The sequence below is a fragment of the Pempheris klunzingeri genome, chromosome 2, assembly GCF_042242105.1.
Source record: "Pempheris klunzingeri isolate RE-2024b chromosome 2, fPemKlu1.hap1, whole genome shotgun sequence".
Taxonomy (NCBI): Eukaryota; Metazoa; Chordata; class Actinopteri; order Acropomatiformes; family Pempheridae; genus Pempheris; species Pempheris klunzingeri.
Window position 1 is genome coordinate 19,069,612 of NC_092013.1, and position 15,538 is coordinate 19,085,149.

The 15,538-nt window shown below is 39.0% G+C and overlaps 1 protein-coding gene across 1 annotated transcript; it reads left to right on the top strand.

Annotated features, from left to right (window-relative positions):
• Nucleotides 1-1,786: 1,786 nt before the first annotated feature.
• tulp1a (TUB like protein 1a) lies at nt 1,787-13,637 on the top strand. The gene is made up of 15 exons (XM_070849307.1): nt 1,787-1,863; nt 1,987-2,069; nt 2,809-2,857; nt 5,617-5,749; nt 5,877-5,993; nt 6,117-6,248; nt 9,505-9,636; nt 9,746-9,922; nt 9,998-10,080; nt 10,200-10,364; nt 10,532-10,644; nt 10,728-10,836; nt 10,956-11,054; nt 11,758-11,929; nt 13,117-13,637. Exons 2-15 carry the CDS (start codon nt 2,023-2,025, stop codon nt 13,248-13,250), a joined length of 1,662 nt encoding a protein of 553 aa, XP_070705408.1. The 5' UTR covers nt 1,787-1,863; nt 1,987-2,022; the 3' UTR covers nt 13,251-13,637.
• The last annotated feature ends 1,901 nt before the right edge of the window (nt 13,638-15,538 follow it).

Sequence of the window (15,538 nt, forward strand, 5' to 3'; positions counted from 1 at the left end):
AAGACGTGACCTTGTTGACTCAACAGTGTGAGACTGCGAGTTACATTTTGTCAGACTATTTTGGCTCCTGAATAGCATCTTTCCATTTATAATGAATGATCGAGACCTCCTGCCATTGTCTTCTTTTGTACCCTTCCACCTTCCTTGAAACAATCCTTCCTTTGGGGATAGATTCATTTACCCCAGATTTTCCTGTTTCATCTACATTGTTTGTCCTTCCTGAGATATGGGCCCGCTCTGAGTTGATGATTCACCCGGCTTTACAGTGCCAGCGGGTTCACGTCCTCAACGACGTGCTGTTTCACCACTGAGCCCATGGGTGAACTAAAATATCATCATCGTACCCCCTCCCCAAACACAGGTCACTGCCACTGGAAGCTTACCTTTATGTATTTAACATAATTCTTCCTGGCTTAGTGTTTGCACAACTGCTGTGAATGGTCCCCGTATCACCATAACTTTGATTGATATGTTTTCATTTCATTCAGGCTTGTTGTTACAGTTGTTGGTATAGTAAGAGCTGGTTTTACAGCCTCTCTGGTATACTACTGCTGCTTCTCATTGCTTCAACAATGTTTACCATATTGGTCGCAGTAATAAAACACAACTGACATGAAAAATGGACTGGAAACACAGTGCGCAGTATGGTGAGAAACACACTGTAGCGTCTGTCTCTTTAAGATCTTGATGGCTTCTCCGCTGCTCCCTTGAGGTCGCTGGCCTTCCTTAGGCCGCCTGCCAACTGCCATGTTACTGTCAAGCGTTTGCAGAAATGCCAGCAAAGCCATTAGTCCAGACCCTTTTCAGCAGTCAGCAGACTGGACAGCGTGAGCAGCACGGAGATGCGGAGAGAGAAAAACAGTCTAAAACTACAAAACACAATGCTTTTCCTTCTTTATTTCCTCTTTATCACGTGTTATTGTACACTTCAGCTGTGATTACTCTCCTCCCATCTCCACTTGGGAGCTTTGAGACTGCAACCAGACTGGACTGAGATATGTTTGAGGTTGTAGAAAACCACCGTAGCCGTGGATAGTTGTGTTTTCAACATATCAGAATATTCCTGCACATGGTTTAATCAGCTGTTTTTTGAAAAGTGTTGTATTCAACTACAGTACCTCCATGTGCCCCCTGGTGCCTCACAGCTGCTGCTTACATTGTTTTTTTTGTTTTTTTTTGTCTCTTGGGGTACAGCAGCATCTGGTGGCTGCCTGAGGAAATCGCACTTTGTTTGTAATAATGCCGCTTGTGTTTTAATCTGTTGATTTAGAGAAGTTCACATGCCACTCAACCTGCATCATCCTGCTTCACGCTCTCAGTGCATACTTGGTTAAAGACACACCATCCAGCCGCTCCATGGGAGCAAAGGGAGATCGTGTTATTAGCTGTAGCTGTCAAAGAGAAGAGAATCTTCCTTTTTCACTTTTTTCTACCTGCGTAGCATGCTTCCTAGTTTGTCTGGAATTTAAGTGAGATACGTTCTGGACATAAACCACTCTCTGTAGTCATTGTGTATTGGTTCATTTATACACACGTGAATTAAAGTCATACCTGTCAGCCTGAATTTTACACATAAACAAGTCATATTTATTTTTCTTGGGAACCTCCACAGCTTTTCTATAAAAATCCTAGAAATGCTCACAGATGGCGAGTAGCTGATTAGAGTAATCCCAGTTGAAGGGTCGGGCGTCCTGGTTGTGTGGTAGTCGGTGGGGGGACCTGTTGCTTTGTTAAAAATCCTCTTAGACGTCAGGTCATGTGACCCCTTTGTGGGTTACAGGATGTGTGAGGAGCCTTGTGGGCATTCATAAGCTGGATGGAGAGAGTCACACTGCTGCCTAGAAACACCACAACATTACCATGGTGAGAGAGTGCATTCATTATTATCTTCAAACTGATTCACCTTTACATGCAGGTTTAAATGCAGTGTTTTACAGTGGATGTTCTCCTCTCAGTACAGTCTCTGTCTCGTGTTTTCTCATTAAGACCAAAATCTGGATGTAACCTCTTCACACATGAACCATGCCCCTGCACAGTCACACCGTGAAAGAGGCCTGGACACACGACAGGTATGTCAGCACAACCACACAACAACAACACTGAAGTTTGCCAATGAGTTTGTCATCCAAGCATTTTATCCTCTTTGTGAGTTCCATTTGTCATACCTGAGGCCTTGTGGTTTTCTGGATGGTTGTCACTGCTTTAGCACCACCCACTTTCCACTGGTACAAGCCAAGTAGTGCTAAACCAATAAGTGTCACGGGAAAGGTTAAAATGTTGCTGTGAGGCACACTTACTTGTGCTCATACCTGTGTCACCTGCGTGATCTGTTCATGTAAGCACGACACTTTGTACCACAGAGCTCGCTGGGCAACAGGAAGCATATGATGAGACGATATTGGCACTTTTGTCTTGGATTGAAGGATAGATTGATTAACTGATTAATAATTGTTTCTTGTTCCTGATGGTTTTCTGATGTAAATATTTGCTGGTTTCTTTGTCTTCTATGATATTAAACTAAATAACTTTGGGTTTTGTACTGTTAAACAAAACAAGCAATATGAATATGCCAACTTGGGCCTCAGAAAACTGCGATGGACCTTTTAGAATAACACCCAGATCACTCATGTAAAAGCAAGTGATTCAAATTATATGCTGTTTAGCAAAATACATTAAGTATTTTGTTGACACCAAAATGAATCACTTGCAATAAATGAATGAATAAGGGAATTGCTAATATAATAAATCACAGCTAAGTTACTAATATCATCAAATTTTGCTGATAACATAACATTGTTTTTGCTCCAGGAGTGAAGACGATGATGACTCTCATTCATCCCCGCAGCTGCATATTCAGGTACGTCCTTTACTTGCATTACATTTTCAAAAAAATATAAAATCCTGTTCCATCTAATGAAACTGGTGGCCGTCTGAGCCACAGTAGGTGTGTAGGAAAGACAATAACATCTTCTGACAGCTTCTCTGAGGCTGACATGAGTATGCTGGACGCAAACATGAGTTTTAGGTCTCCAGACAGTGGACACACGTGATAAACACGTCTTCTCCCTCCTCCCAAGCCTTTGTTGGTTTGTCCCCTTGACGTGTTTCAACACAGCAGATGGCTTTACACATAAATCCTATTAACAACTTTCTGCTGATGGAGACGCAGTGAGCACAGGGCTGTCTCACTCTTTCATTATCTCCTCTGAGAAGCCTGCTTTTTTATTTTCTAACCTCTGAAGAAACGCAGTGGCAGAGCTGAAGTCAGAGGCCACGTCATGTCTGCCGAGAAGGTAAAAAGGTTGTGGGTTGTCGCTTTGTGGGATTTAAAAATTGTCTTTATTACTATTAACGTTCAAAGAAGATCACTTCACGGTGTTCACTCAGCTGTTTTGTGATGACATGTAATGATATTTGGAGAGTCACATCTAAGGGATGACAAAAGTTACTTAATTAATACTCAAATAACACTTTTGCTGTTGTTACACAACAGTATTGACAGTTAGTCTGCCCATACAGGGTTTAGAGTTGGTTTGCAATGCAGTCATGAGATATTTTCAGTCATTTTTTTTGCCTTGTGTGTACTTTGTGATGTAGTAAACTTATTTATTTTCGTTATTTTAATCTGAATCAAAGACATTTAGAAGAATGATTACGTAGGAGATGATGTCTGACCCACATCTGATGTAACTGCTCTCTTCCATCAGAGTAAGACAGGCTATCCAAGAGAGACATTAAACAGACATTAGACATTTAAAACTGGAAAGCATCTCTCAAGGCAGCTACAGCCTGGACTACCGTTGTGTCTACCATTAAGTTGCATCTCGATTGACAATGACCCTGTTTTATTGGAGACCTTCTGCTGAGCAACGCATCTACAGAGACACGCTTTAGGGATTGAAGGCACTCAGTAATCCAGTCACCCAAACCAGTAATAGTGCTACAGTGGTGACGTCGAAACCAAACGCAACAGCAAAAGTATTCCCTTACTTATGTCTGCTCTGTTTTTTTTTTCTAGCATTGCCATTAACAGTGTATCAACAATTAACTTTTTAGCTAATAGACAAGCAGATTTTGCATTTTCAAATGTAGAAAAATGTAGGTCAAGATCTTTGCTCCTTTTATCCAATAATGGTGACTATTGGATCATAATTTCAGAAATCTGTTCATTAAATTCAAAGATAAAGTTCAATAATTAGGCAAAATATATCACATCATTTGAAAACACTTTGTGGTAACAGCAAGACAAAATCATTTTCCTGTGATTTTTCAAAGGTTTGAAATGTTTAACCCAGCTTCTGTCAACAGTATCAGCAATATAACAAATATGTTAATTTGGGTAGGCTGTGAAATGACATTTTACAGCTTTAATACAGCATTTCATTACATATGACATGTCAAATCTGCTGCCATTACTCTGTAGTTGTGGACACAAATAGATCTCCATCGATACAGGATCTACATCTAATAGGATTACCTTTACTGTCTCCGCTGGCTGCAATCACACTGACCTCCTTCTCTGTGACTTGGAACAGTGACACACTGTTCCTGTCAGAGGTTTACTTATAAAGTGTTTGTTAAAAACAGAACTGGGTTCCATTTTTATACCTTTTAACATGGTTAACAAGGTATAAAAAAAAAAAAAGGTAACATAGTTATTTTATATGAAACATCTGGTAAACAAAAATCATCATATTGAGAAATGCTTGTAAGAACGCATAACTGGATATTATGTGGAAGGACTAAAGGCCGGGAGTTTCAGCCCACGTTGGACATTAAGCTTGTGTCTAGACTGCCGAGATGAAAGCTTGTATTGCAGGTGATGACGAAAGAACAGAAATTTGAAGAGTTATGAAGACATACATTTAGGCAAAATATGCACAAAATGTAATTTATTTTAAGTACAGAACAGACAAAAGAAAATTATTGACAAGAGTCAATAAATGTACAGTAAACTTTCAAATACTTTTCTTTTCCCTACATTTTCTGACCCCCCTTGTATTGTCCTCAGTTCAATTTAATCTAATTTACTTGCTGACTTGCTTTCTTGCATGTAAAGTGTGTTTGTGATTAACTGCATGATGTATTTATGACGTGTTTCTCTGTGCGTGGCAGAAGGGGAGAAGAAAGTTGCATGTTACAAAACCTTTGTGTGTGTTACAAAACTGTACAATAAAAATAGTAATTGAGTATTCAGTTCTAGAAAATTCGGGTGTGTGTATAGTATGATTGGTATTACCTCGTGGCCCTGTGGCTTCATTCACTTCCTGCTCTTAAGCTGTAAATCCAAGCTAATATCAGCAAATTAACATACAGCTTTGTCAGAGGCTAAACATATTTATCATTACCCTTTACTATTACAGTATGACTGGCTTACTGCACTGATGTGACGATATTCATTATGAAATTTAATGTGAGCCACTGAACTTCCAATGAATAAGTCCTATCTTCTTCTGTTTCTATTCTACCCCTTGCTTCACTGACTTGACTTTATAATGGTAAGTTATTATTAGTATGTCTCTCACTTTTACCGTGTCAAGTGTTTGTCATCTTTTCTCTTCTTGCCTGCCCTTTATACAATCTAACCTGTTTTATATCTTCGAAGGAAATCCATAGAAGCCAAAGAAGAAGAAAGAGGAGGTAAATGGCACAACAGAAGCCAAGCTGAATGGGAAAGAGGCCAAGCCCAAAAAAACAAAGATCAAGAAGAATGAAGATGCATCTGAAGAGGACACGCTCGCCATCCAAAGTGAGTTTAAGAGACTATGATGTTTGCAGCATTTCCTACAGATGACAAATTCAGGCTTGCATGTTCTCCTATCTCTACTGTGATCTAACCACTCTGAATCACTGCTGCTTCCTTATCGACATTCTAGATGGAAAGAAGGTGAAGAAAAAGAAACCAGAAAAAGATAAAGACGAAACAGAAAAGGAAAAAGAAAAAGAGAAAGAGCCAAAAAAGAAAGCCAAAAGTGCTCCAAAAAAGAAGAAAGGTACGTCGTTAGTGGTATGTTAAAGCTCGGCAGTGTGAAAACCTTTCATTTGAAGGCTATTTTAGAAATCAACCTGGAAAATAATAAACAATAGTCTAATGAATATGTTTTTAATCTCTGCAGGTTCAGGCACAGATGACGATGACGATGATGACAATGATGAAGACACCCCCAAAAAGAAGACCAAGAAGAAGACAACAAAGGACCCCTCTCCAGCTCCAAGTTCTGCCAAAGAAAAGAAATCTAAGTCTAAAGGTATGGCACCAAGCAGGAAAACGGTTTTCTAAAGGTGTTAACAGCGTGACCTAAACTACAGTTATAAGAGCAGACTAATGTTGTTAAGAGGATTACATGATTTTATTGTGTAATCATGAGTAAATGGAAACACTGACTAGGTAGCAGAGGCAACAAAACACAGCAGCCAGTAAGTAGCTTGTCCTTAAGTAATCAACTGTCTAAAATGTTATTAAAGCAATCACAACAGTCAAACCCTGACAATTTTCTCTTTTTCCCTCACTGCACTTTATTTTGAAATGTTGTTTCCTAACAGGCTATGGTGTTGATTTTGAAACAGGATGGAAAGTTTTATTTCATAGCATGGTTGTTAGGTAGGTCCCAGTAGAATATTTTGGCTTTTTTGGACACTTTTTATTGCTCCTTTTTTTAATTAGCCACATTAGCTAATGACATTTTAATGTTGGCCCACCACTTTTAGTCTGGCTATTAGAGTGTCATGAAATGTCGTACACACTTTCATGCCACTGACTCTGGCGATTCCCAAACCTTTCCTCCAGTGTAACACCATCCTGAGGTCTATACTTGTGGTTTTGAGTGACACGTCAGACCGATCGCCATGAAATTTGGTGCAGTCCTCTCACAGTGAACTTTGGTGATCCTCTGACTTTTCATGTAGCTCCATCATCAGGTCAGAATATTAATTTGTCTGACTCTTTGTTTTGTGACCAAATACCTGCAAAACTAATGACATCTCCATCAGCCTCATCTTTACTTGTATAGAATTGGCAATTTATAAAAAAAGGAAGCCAAAATATCCTAAATATGCGTGTTGCCATACTGCGCTGGCAGAAACGGGGTTTCACCCATAAACTATGGATGTATTACCAGGCTGTGCTCAGCCTTGCTTCCAGTATTTCCTGGTGACCACTCATAGTATTGCAACATGCATAATTTTCTCCGTAGACCATAATTGTGTAAAAGAGACGTCTGTAAAACTGATGACAGGACACTTCCACCTGTAATCATGGCCAATCACTACTCTTTGCATTGTATATCTTTAAGTTATGGAAGTTTAAACTTGTCCGAAGCCCAGAAAGTCCATCTTTGTCTGAATGATGTCACCGCTGTGGTACGAGCCATTCACCAGCCTGGCTGGGCCAGAGGCATGATGGGATGAATATACTACTGTATTTGATCTGTTGGCCACAGACACCCCAGAAGCTAGATACACATGGCAGGCTATAAATTATAAGACTAAAGAAAGACAACATCCATTTGTCACGAATCCATCTCTTACATCCATGCCAGCCTCAATCATGGGTAACAGTTAGCTGTCAATCATCACATCACACCCTCTTTTTTATAGCATTAAATAACCAATTAAAGACAAACTCATCAGGAATTCAAGTTATACTTGAGCAGACATCAGCATGATGAAAGCTACCTAAAATGACAGAAAGTTAGTTTGGCTCATGTCCCCTGCTAACGTGGAGGGGGCAGGGTTTATGTCTGCAGCCAGTCTGGTGTATTGGCTACAGTCTGGCTGCAAGCTGGATATTTTTACTTCACTTTCAGGCAGCTGTCATGTCATCCATATTCAAAACAGTTGACGTATATCCTCACAGTGCTGCTGCTGTGGCTGTAGACTAGTAGAAATTTGCACTAACGTCACAACTTATTCATTTGGAATACACAACATGCTTTAGACAAACCTGACAAACCCGTTTATTTAGTGTGAGGAGGAACTGCATTTGAAATGTGTAGCTCACTATTCCTTTGGATCAAACTAAAATCAGTGTCAGCTCAGAGATATAACTTGAGCCATTTATCATTTCAATATTTAACTACAGTGTGACTACAGAGTGTTTCTAATGCTCCTTTTTATTAATTAGGTTGAATAATCTCCAGAGCTTTTGCCTCTGAGCTTAACTTAACCTTCCTCCACCTCAATGAGCTGTCAGTCATTGTGGGAATACCTGCTCTGACATGTGTTTGTGGCTCCCTGCTCCTCCTGTAAAGCAAAGGAAAGCCAGGTGCTGCGTTTATGGTAACCATGAAAATGGATTTAATTATATCAGCAGCAAACTTTATGGTAGCTATGATAGTATGTTTCACAGCCACTGCTGGCCTTCTGTCTTGCACAATTTAAGTACAATAACAGTGTTTTCGTGTTTGTGTAGTCATTTTATTTTATTGTAATGTAGAATGGTACCGTTTTTACATTAAATTCTCTTTTTAAATAGATGCCTTTTTTCTACATATCTCTATACGTTTGTAAAAGTTCAAAGCTCAAACATTACAGTTTGATTTCTCTGCAGTTATTTATCCCTTGCTGTTTTCCATATATACATATTCATAACGTCACAGTCATAAATAACGTCTGTTAAGTCTGTTAAATCTTTAGTCACACCAGTTAACATTTAAGTAACCAGTTAACTAAACAGTCAAAGCCATTATTACCTGTGACTAGACATGATTAGTGCAATGCTTAAGTGCTTTTATGCTTTCAGTTCACTTACTGTTCGTTAATGCCAAAACTACACAGCGAGCACAATCAATTCTGAGCTGTGGTTAATCAGCAGGTCGAGATATAACAGCATTTTGGGAAATATTCAGCGTTGTAGAACAAGTTTTAAGAGTGAGTGTTTACAGTGTTCTGAGTGTTATTGAGGTTTTAAGGTCAGCAAAACCTGGACCTCTAGATTTGAGCAAAGAATTTGGCATCCTTCGCCTCGATATCTTCAAAGGTAGTTTTTACAGAATGTATCTCTTGCATGTCAGCTCGGACTGAGAGCAGAGCAAATGCCTTCCAGTGATGTCAGTCCACTTCCCAATGTGCTGCATCAGCTTTTTCCTTAGTCTAAACCACTTTGACTGTAAAAGATACAACCCAGACGTAAAGCTAGCAGCCAGATACGGGCGGTTCCTGGTGAAACCTGAAGCCCTCTCACTCTCTCAAGTGCTCAGAATTTGACAAAACAGCTGGAAGAAACAGTGAGAGCAAATTTCAAACTGAGCGCACACAAAATCAGGATTGCACGCTCAAAATCTGTTTCCAGTCTAAAATCCTTGCTTGCTGATTGAATACAGCTCGGATTTGTTTCGCACTCACTCCAAATCCACTGTGTAATACATAAAGGAATGAAATTTGCATTATTTGCCTGTCAAAAAAGATTAAATTCCTCAGTGTGTGCTCATATGATTCCTTAGGTTTCTATCACATTCGAGGACAGGTCAACATTTTTTAAATTTGTACGTGTTTCTCATTTCTCAGAGGACAAAGATTCTGATGGAAAAGAAAAGAAGTCAAAGTCAAAGGAGAAGGACAAGGACAAGGACAAGAAGAAAGAGCCAGCGTCAATGTTCCAGATAAATGGAGATAAAGACTCCAAAAGCAAGAAGAAAGGTGAGTACATTTTGACTTTATTTTTAGACTAAAAACTGTTATTGCTTTATAGGAATTCTTCAAATTTATGAAATTCAGTCAAACATCTTTACACCTGTTCTCCAAGCAGCTGCAAAATCCGAGAGTGATGACAGCGAAGAGGAGACAAAGTCAACCAAATCAAAGAAGAAGTCCACTGCCGGCTCAGCATCCATGTTCCAGACATCAGGAGACAAGGAGAAGGACAAAGAGAAAGAGAAAGACAAAGACAAAGACAAAGACAAAGACAAGAAGACAAAGAAGAAAGGCAGGTTTTACCAGTAACTTTATCCACATTTTGAGTCACTGATGAGTATCTAACAAATTTTGTTGTAAATTTCAGCAAAGGCAGAAGAAAGTGATGATTCTGACTCAGAAAAAGAAGAAAAATCAAAGAAGAAAAAGGGCAAAGGGAAGAAGAAAAAGGTACGGAAAATCTCACCCATTCACCCATTACTGAAAAAGCCAACGTGCGATTTCAGTATGAGAGATTCACCACATTCGTGGCTTTAATCCAGATGAACTTATTTATGCTTCTCCACCAGGAGAGAGCTCCATCACCTGAGATTGAGTTTGACAACTTGGAGAAGTTTGTGATGGAGCCGGCTCCGCAGGGCGTGACCGTCAAATGTAGAGTGACTCGAGACCAGAGAGGGATGGATAAGAGCCTCTACCCTCTGTATTACCTTCACCTGGACAACGAAAAAAAGGTCAGAGATTCATCATTACTGCAGTTTGATAGTTTCTAGTTTTAGTTTTTAGCAGATGTATTTATCCATATGTTTTCTAGTCAGATCAAAACTTTTTTATGTATTTGTGTACATCAGATTTCTCTCTGTCCCTTTAAATGTAACATGTCTTTTTTCTTTCTTTGCAGACTTTCCTGTTGGCAGGGAGGAAACGAAAGAAAAGCACAACCTCAAATTACCTCATCTCCATAGATGCTACAGATTTATCGAGAGGTGGAGAGAACTTTGTCGGAAAGTTGAGGTACGCTGCACTTCAAGTGTTGCCAAGACTACTGCCAAGTATTCTCCTGCTGTGAATCTGTAATCCTTTCATATATTGTGTAGGTCCAATTTGATGGGGACTAAGTTCACCGTGTTTGACAACGCTCTCAATCCCGACCGAGCTCTTCCTGACATGTCTAATGCGCGGCAGGAGTTAGCTGGCATCATCTACGTGAGACAATTCATGATAGCTTATCTACGTTGCATGTCATGAATACTTTAAAAAAAATTTATTACAACTGCAAATTTTTGAAAATCCTGATTATTTCTTATTCTTATTTCTGGCATCAGGAAACAAATGTCTTAGGGATGAAAGGGCCCAGACGGATGACGATTGTCATTCCAGGAATGAACAAGGACAACGACCGAGTACCTCTCCGACCAAGAAATGTAAGCTAAATAGTTTATTTAACTTTATTTTCATTGTTTTGAGTAAAACATAAAGACTGCAAAAATAAATGGAATAAAAAGGAATGAAATACTGAGCCACCAGATCAGCAGAGCACTACATACATTCATAAACAATGAGGGTTTTACATGGAAAACAACTGTATGTGTTAACAAATACACAAATAATACCCCAAAAAGTAAGTCTCAGATATACTGTTAATCAATAATTCATATTTCAACATATATATATCAATAATCGATTTAATTATAAAGTTGCCTAAGAGAAATAAACTAGGATAAAAAGGAAACGATATAAAAGGGAGGCTGGTGTGACGTTATGGCCACTTCAAATCTCTTGTAGGCTCTTATGGTTCCAACAGCATTTAAAAAAGAGAAGTGGCCTTGTAGATCATCACCTTTCCATTATTCATCATTATTCATTGTAGATGACTTTGATCAAACTCTTTTCAGCTATGAAAGTGTAATTTATGAAAGTGTGTAAATGGGATTATGAAGTTGGTACATCCAGCTGTGCATACAGTATTTTGACTCGTGCATTAAACCATCAGATCTGCCGTGAACAATGTCAACCAATGCAGTTTGTTGTCTGTTTATAATGAGAGCAACACAAGCAGCATGTGAACTCGTATTATTCTATGATGGTGTTTTCCTCACTTTTGTTTTCCTGACTTGTGCTTTGCAGGAATGTGACGGTTTGTTGATAAGGCACCAGAATAGAAGGATGGAAAATCTGATCGAGCTTCACAACAAGACGCCTGTGTGGAACGAAGAAAGTGCGTCTCATGTCCTCAACTTTAACGGCAGGGTCACCCAGGCCTCCATCAAGAACTTCCAGATCGTCCATAACAAAGACTGTGAGTGCTGTCTGCAGTTCTTACCTGCTGATCTATGACGACGGGAACTCCTTGTTCCTCCTCCTCCTTGTTTACGACTAATGTACATTTAAAGTTACGAAGACACACAAAGCACTTGAGAAATAAATAATAATAATAACTAACTAATAACAAGAAATAAAACCTTGTAACTGATTTGTTGAATGTACTTTCTCTTCTTGTCTGGCAGTGATGAGATTTAAATCTATACACTGTAAGCAACCATTTTCATAACATTTGATGTCGTATGGAGATAGACATGGGTCAAACATTTACAGTAAAGAGCATTTGTTAAGGCACTCATTTATAAACGCAAATGTACCATTGTTTAATGCTTAGCTGTAGGTTTAGACTCAAACTACACTAAAAATAATTTCTGTTACATTGTGGGTGTTATGCCAATAGATTTTATTTAGAAATACCAATCCTTCAGTATTTACTTTATTAGCTGATCAAAAAACAAGAAAGAAAAACTACAGCAGAATTTTGAAAACCACCAACTTGGGTCAATTCAGGAGAAATTTGCATCCAATGAATAAGTGACAGACTGAAGGCTGCCAGAAGAAGTTGTTGTTGTTGTTGTTGTTGTTGCTGTTGCAAAAAGAACGGAGCTTCTACGAGAGTTTACAGTAACATTACAGCACGAGGGTTTGCAACAGATGTTATGCTGGTAAATACCATCGTCATTTTTAACCACACTAGCGGTACGGCTCCGTGGTTGGCACTTGTGGTCCACCTCTTTAATCTGAACTGAAATAGCTCAACAGCTTTTGGAGGAATCGCCATGAAATTTTGTTCAGGCGTTCATGTTCCCCAGAGGACGAATCATGCTTCCCACTTCCATATTCTTGTCCCCTTCGGGATGAATTGTTATCACTTGTGACTTTTCATTTTGCTCCCTCATCAGGTCAGTTTGTACTATGTGCTAATTAGCAAATGCTATCGTGCCAACGTGCTTAGTTACAATAGTCATCTTCAAACATTAAAGCTGCTAAACACTGCTTTGAGTATTTAGCTCAAAGCATCTCTGAACACTGAAGTGTGACTGCAGGCACTTTATCTTGTTTCATTTCTATTAGCTTTAGGATTGAATGAATGAATATTCTTGATTTAAATACCTATCTGCCCACCTGTCTATTCTATTTTAACGGTTCTTTTCCTTTTTTCAGTGGACTACATTGTGATGCAGTTTGGACGAATAGCCGATGACATTTTCACACTGGACTTCAACTACCCGCTGTGTGCCGTGCAGGCCTTTGCCATCGCCCTCTCCAGCTTTGATGGCAAGATCGCGTGTGAATAACAGAAAAGAGCCCCATTTGTCAACTCACACTGAAACTCTTTGGACTCCGCCTTTAACGTTTCCTGTCATAATGAATGATGGTTCCATGAATGTGACAACACCTGTTGCTGCTCTGTCGCCTTTTTCTGGGGGACAAAAATGGTTTCATATTATCATCTGATCCTGCGCAGGAGAGCCCTGGTGCTTGTTTCGATGATTCAGTGGATACATCTGAATTTCTGTGACTGACAGACGGAGACGCGCATCACTTCAAAGGACTCCGCTGACTGGAGAGTTGTGGCTTTTTTGAGGGGATGAAGTTACACCTCGATGATGAAGGTGTTAAAAGATCCCCAACATCATCAAAGATCTTAAACTGTGTTGTGATTTGGCTTTGCTGTGCTCTTCTTGTATTGCTTTGTGTTGGTCTCAGTTCAAAATACCAATACTAATGTCTTGTGTCAGATGTGACTGTGAAACACAACAAAAATCAAATCAATATTTCGCTGTTTTTTTGTTTTTTAATTCAAAGAGTTACACTCTCAACAATCGAAACAACACCCAAAAGAGATGACACTTTTAAAAGAATAAGGAAATTACTTTCATTTGAAGGACAACAGGTGTTAAGTCTTATAAAAGTCCATATCTTAGTGATCAGGCATTATAGAAGTGCAACATTTTTGAATAGCAGTGTGTTCAGTTCATGGTATCTAGTGCTAACACGTGTTGTTTTGATAAAATATTCAGTCTGATTAAGTTTCGTCTCTGCAAAGATTTCTCACATGTCTGATTTACACACCTCCAGATTTCTCTATTATGTGTATTTTTGGTTCTAACATTTGCAAAATGATTTTACTTTTCTGAACACTGCCTTTGCTGCATTTTTAGGCGTATTGTATCAATGTTATTTATTAAAGCATCTGAATTCATTTACTTGAAGTCAACATTTATTGCAGGGATACACGTTTCTGTCAACCTCGCGTTGTTTCTCATTTACTTCAGTGTATGTGACCCAAAATGCTTAAATATTATAACAGGAATCAGTGGACCGTTTATCCCTGTAGTCAATATAACCACTATGTCCCCAGTTTGAGTGCAGACAGGTACCTTTTTGCACTCTCTCTACTATTACTATCAAATAAAGATAAAAAAGAAAATAACCTTAAAAAAAAAAGAAAGAAGAAAAGCATGGATTTTGCAGACAATCAGCGGTACTCTTGAAATGACAAACTCTTATCCTGAGTCAGCCCCAGTCCCTCTTTAAAGGCCTATCCTGTAGGTTTTGGTTATCTATAAGAACAGTCTTAAATGTGTTCTATGACAGTATCATCTTCTGTGCTGGCAGATAATCAGAAAGCTTCCTTCTGGTTGCAAGATTTTAAGAGCCGTCCTCCTGCAGTCGTCTGACATGTTGAGAGAGAAAGAGAGCTTCACTCGGGACGAAAAACCTGTTTGAGCTGAGGGCCTCCAGAGTAAGTGAGAGGTGTGAATTCTGCCTGAACCTGCTCAGGCAGTTGTCCAAACTCGCAGATTAAACGAAGCCTGAAGCTGGCAGCTCCTCTGGACAGATGCTGTTGGGTGAGTTCTTCTCCCCCACACCATTGTCTTTTTTCTGTTACGTGAGCTCCAGCTTAACAACTGCCAAGATTACTGTTGTCATTCTTAAAGGCCAATACAATCAGTCCATCTACAAATTATTCATTTTCTCACCATCTGCACGCACCGTAGGTCTGCTGCTGAGTCTCAGTGGGGGAATAAATACATACTGTAAAAAATGTTGCAACCATGTTGTTGACCAACAGAAGGAGCTGTTGCTGGATAAGTGTTGCTGGAAGCTATACGTTTATACAGTTCAATACTTAACAGAAAGAAATAAGCATATACTGGGGTCACAGGCTTTGATTTTGAATTATGGAGTGAAAAAATACTGTCTGTTTTCATACAGTATTTTTAAGTGTGTCACTGATCATGTCTGATTAGTTATTTTTGAAATGTATTGCATTTTTCAACTTCAGCTTGTACAGAACTAAGTGATGAATATTAATCTACTGGTTTGATTTACTGTTTCAGAACGCACTAAATTAAACACAACTTAAATGGAGTAAATGTAATATTTGTATTTAATTTAATAAACCTACATTGACCTCTGTATGGAGATATAGATATTACGCAGTATTCAAATACTTTACTCGCAAGTATCAGTACTCTAATAGAGAAATACTCCATTAGAAGTGAAGAAGAAAAAGAAAGATTAAAACATCTTAACAGTCTTAATGATGCCTCTGGGTCTGATTACACCATCAACCTTG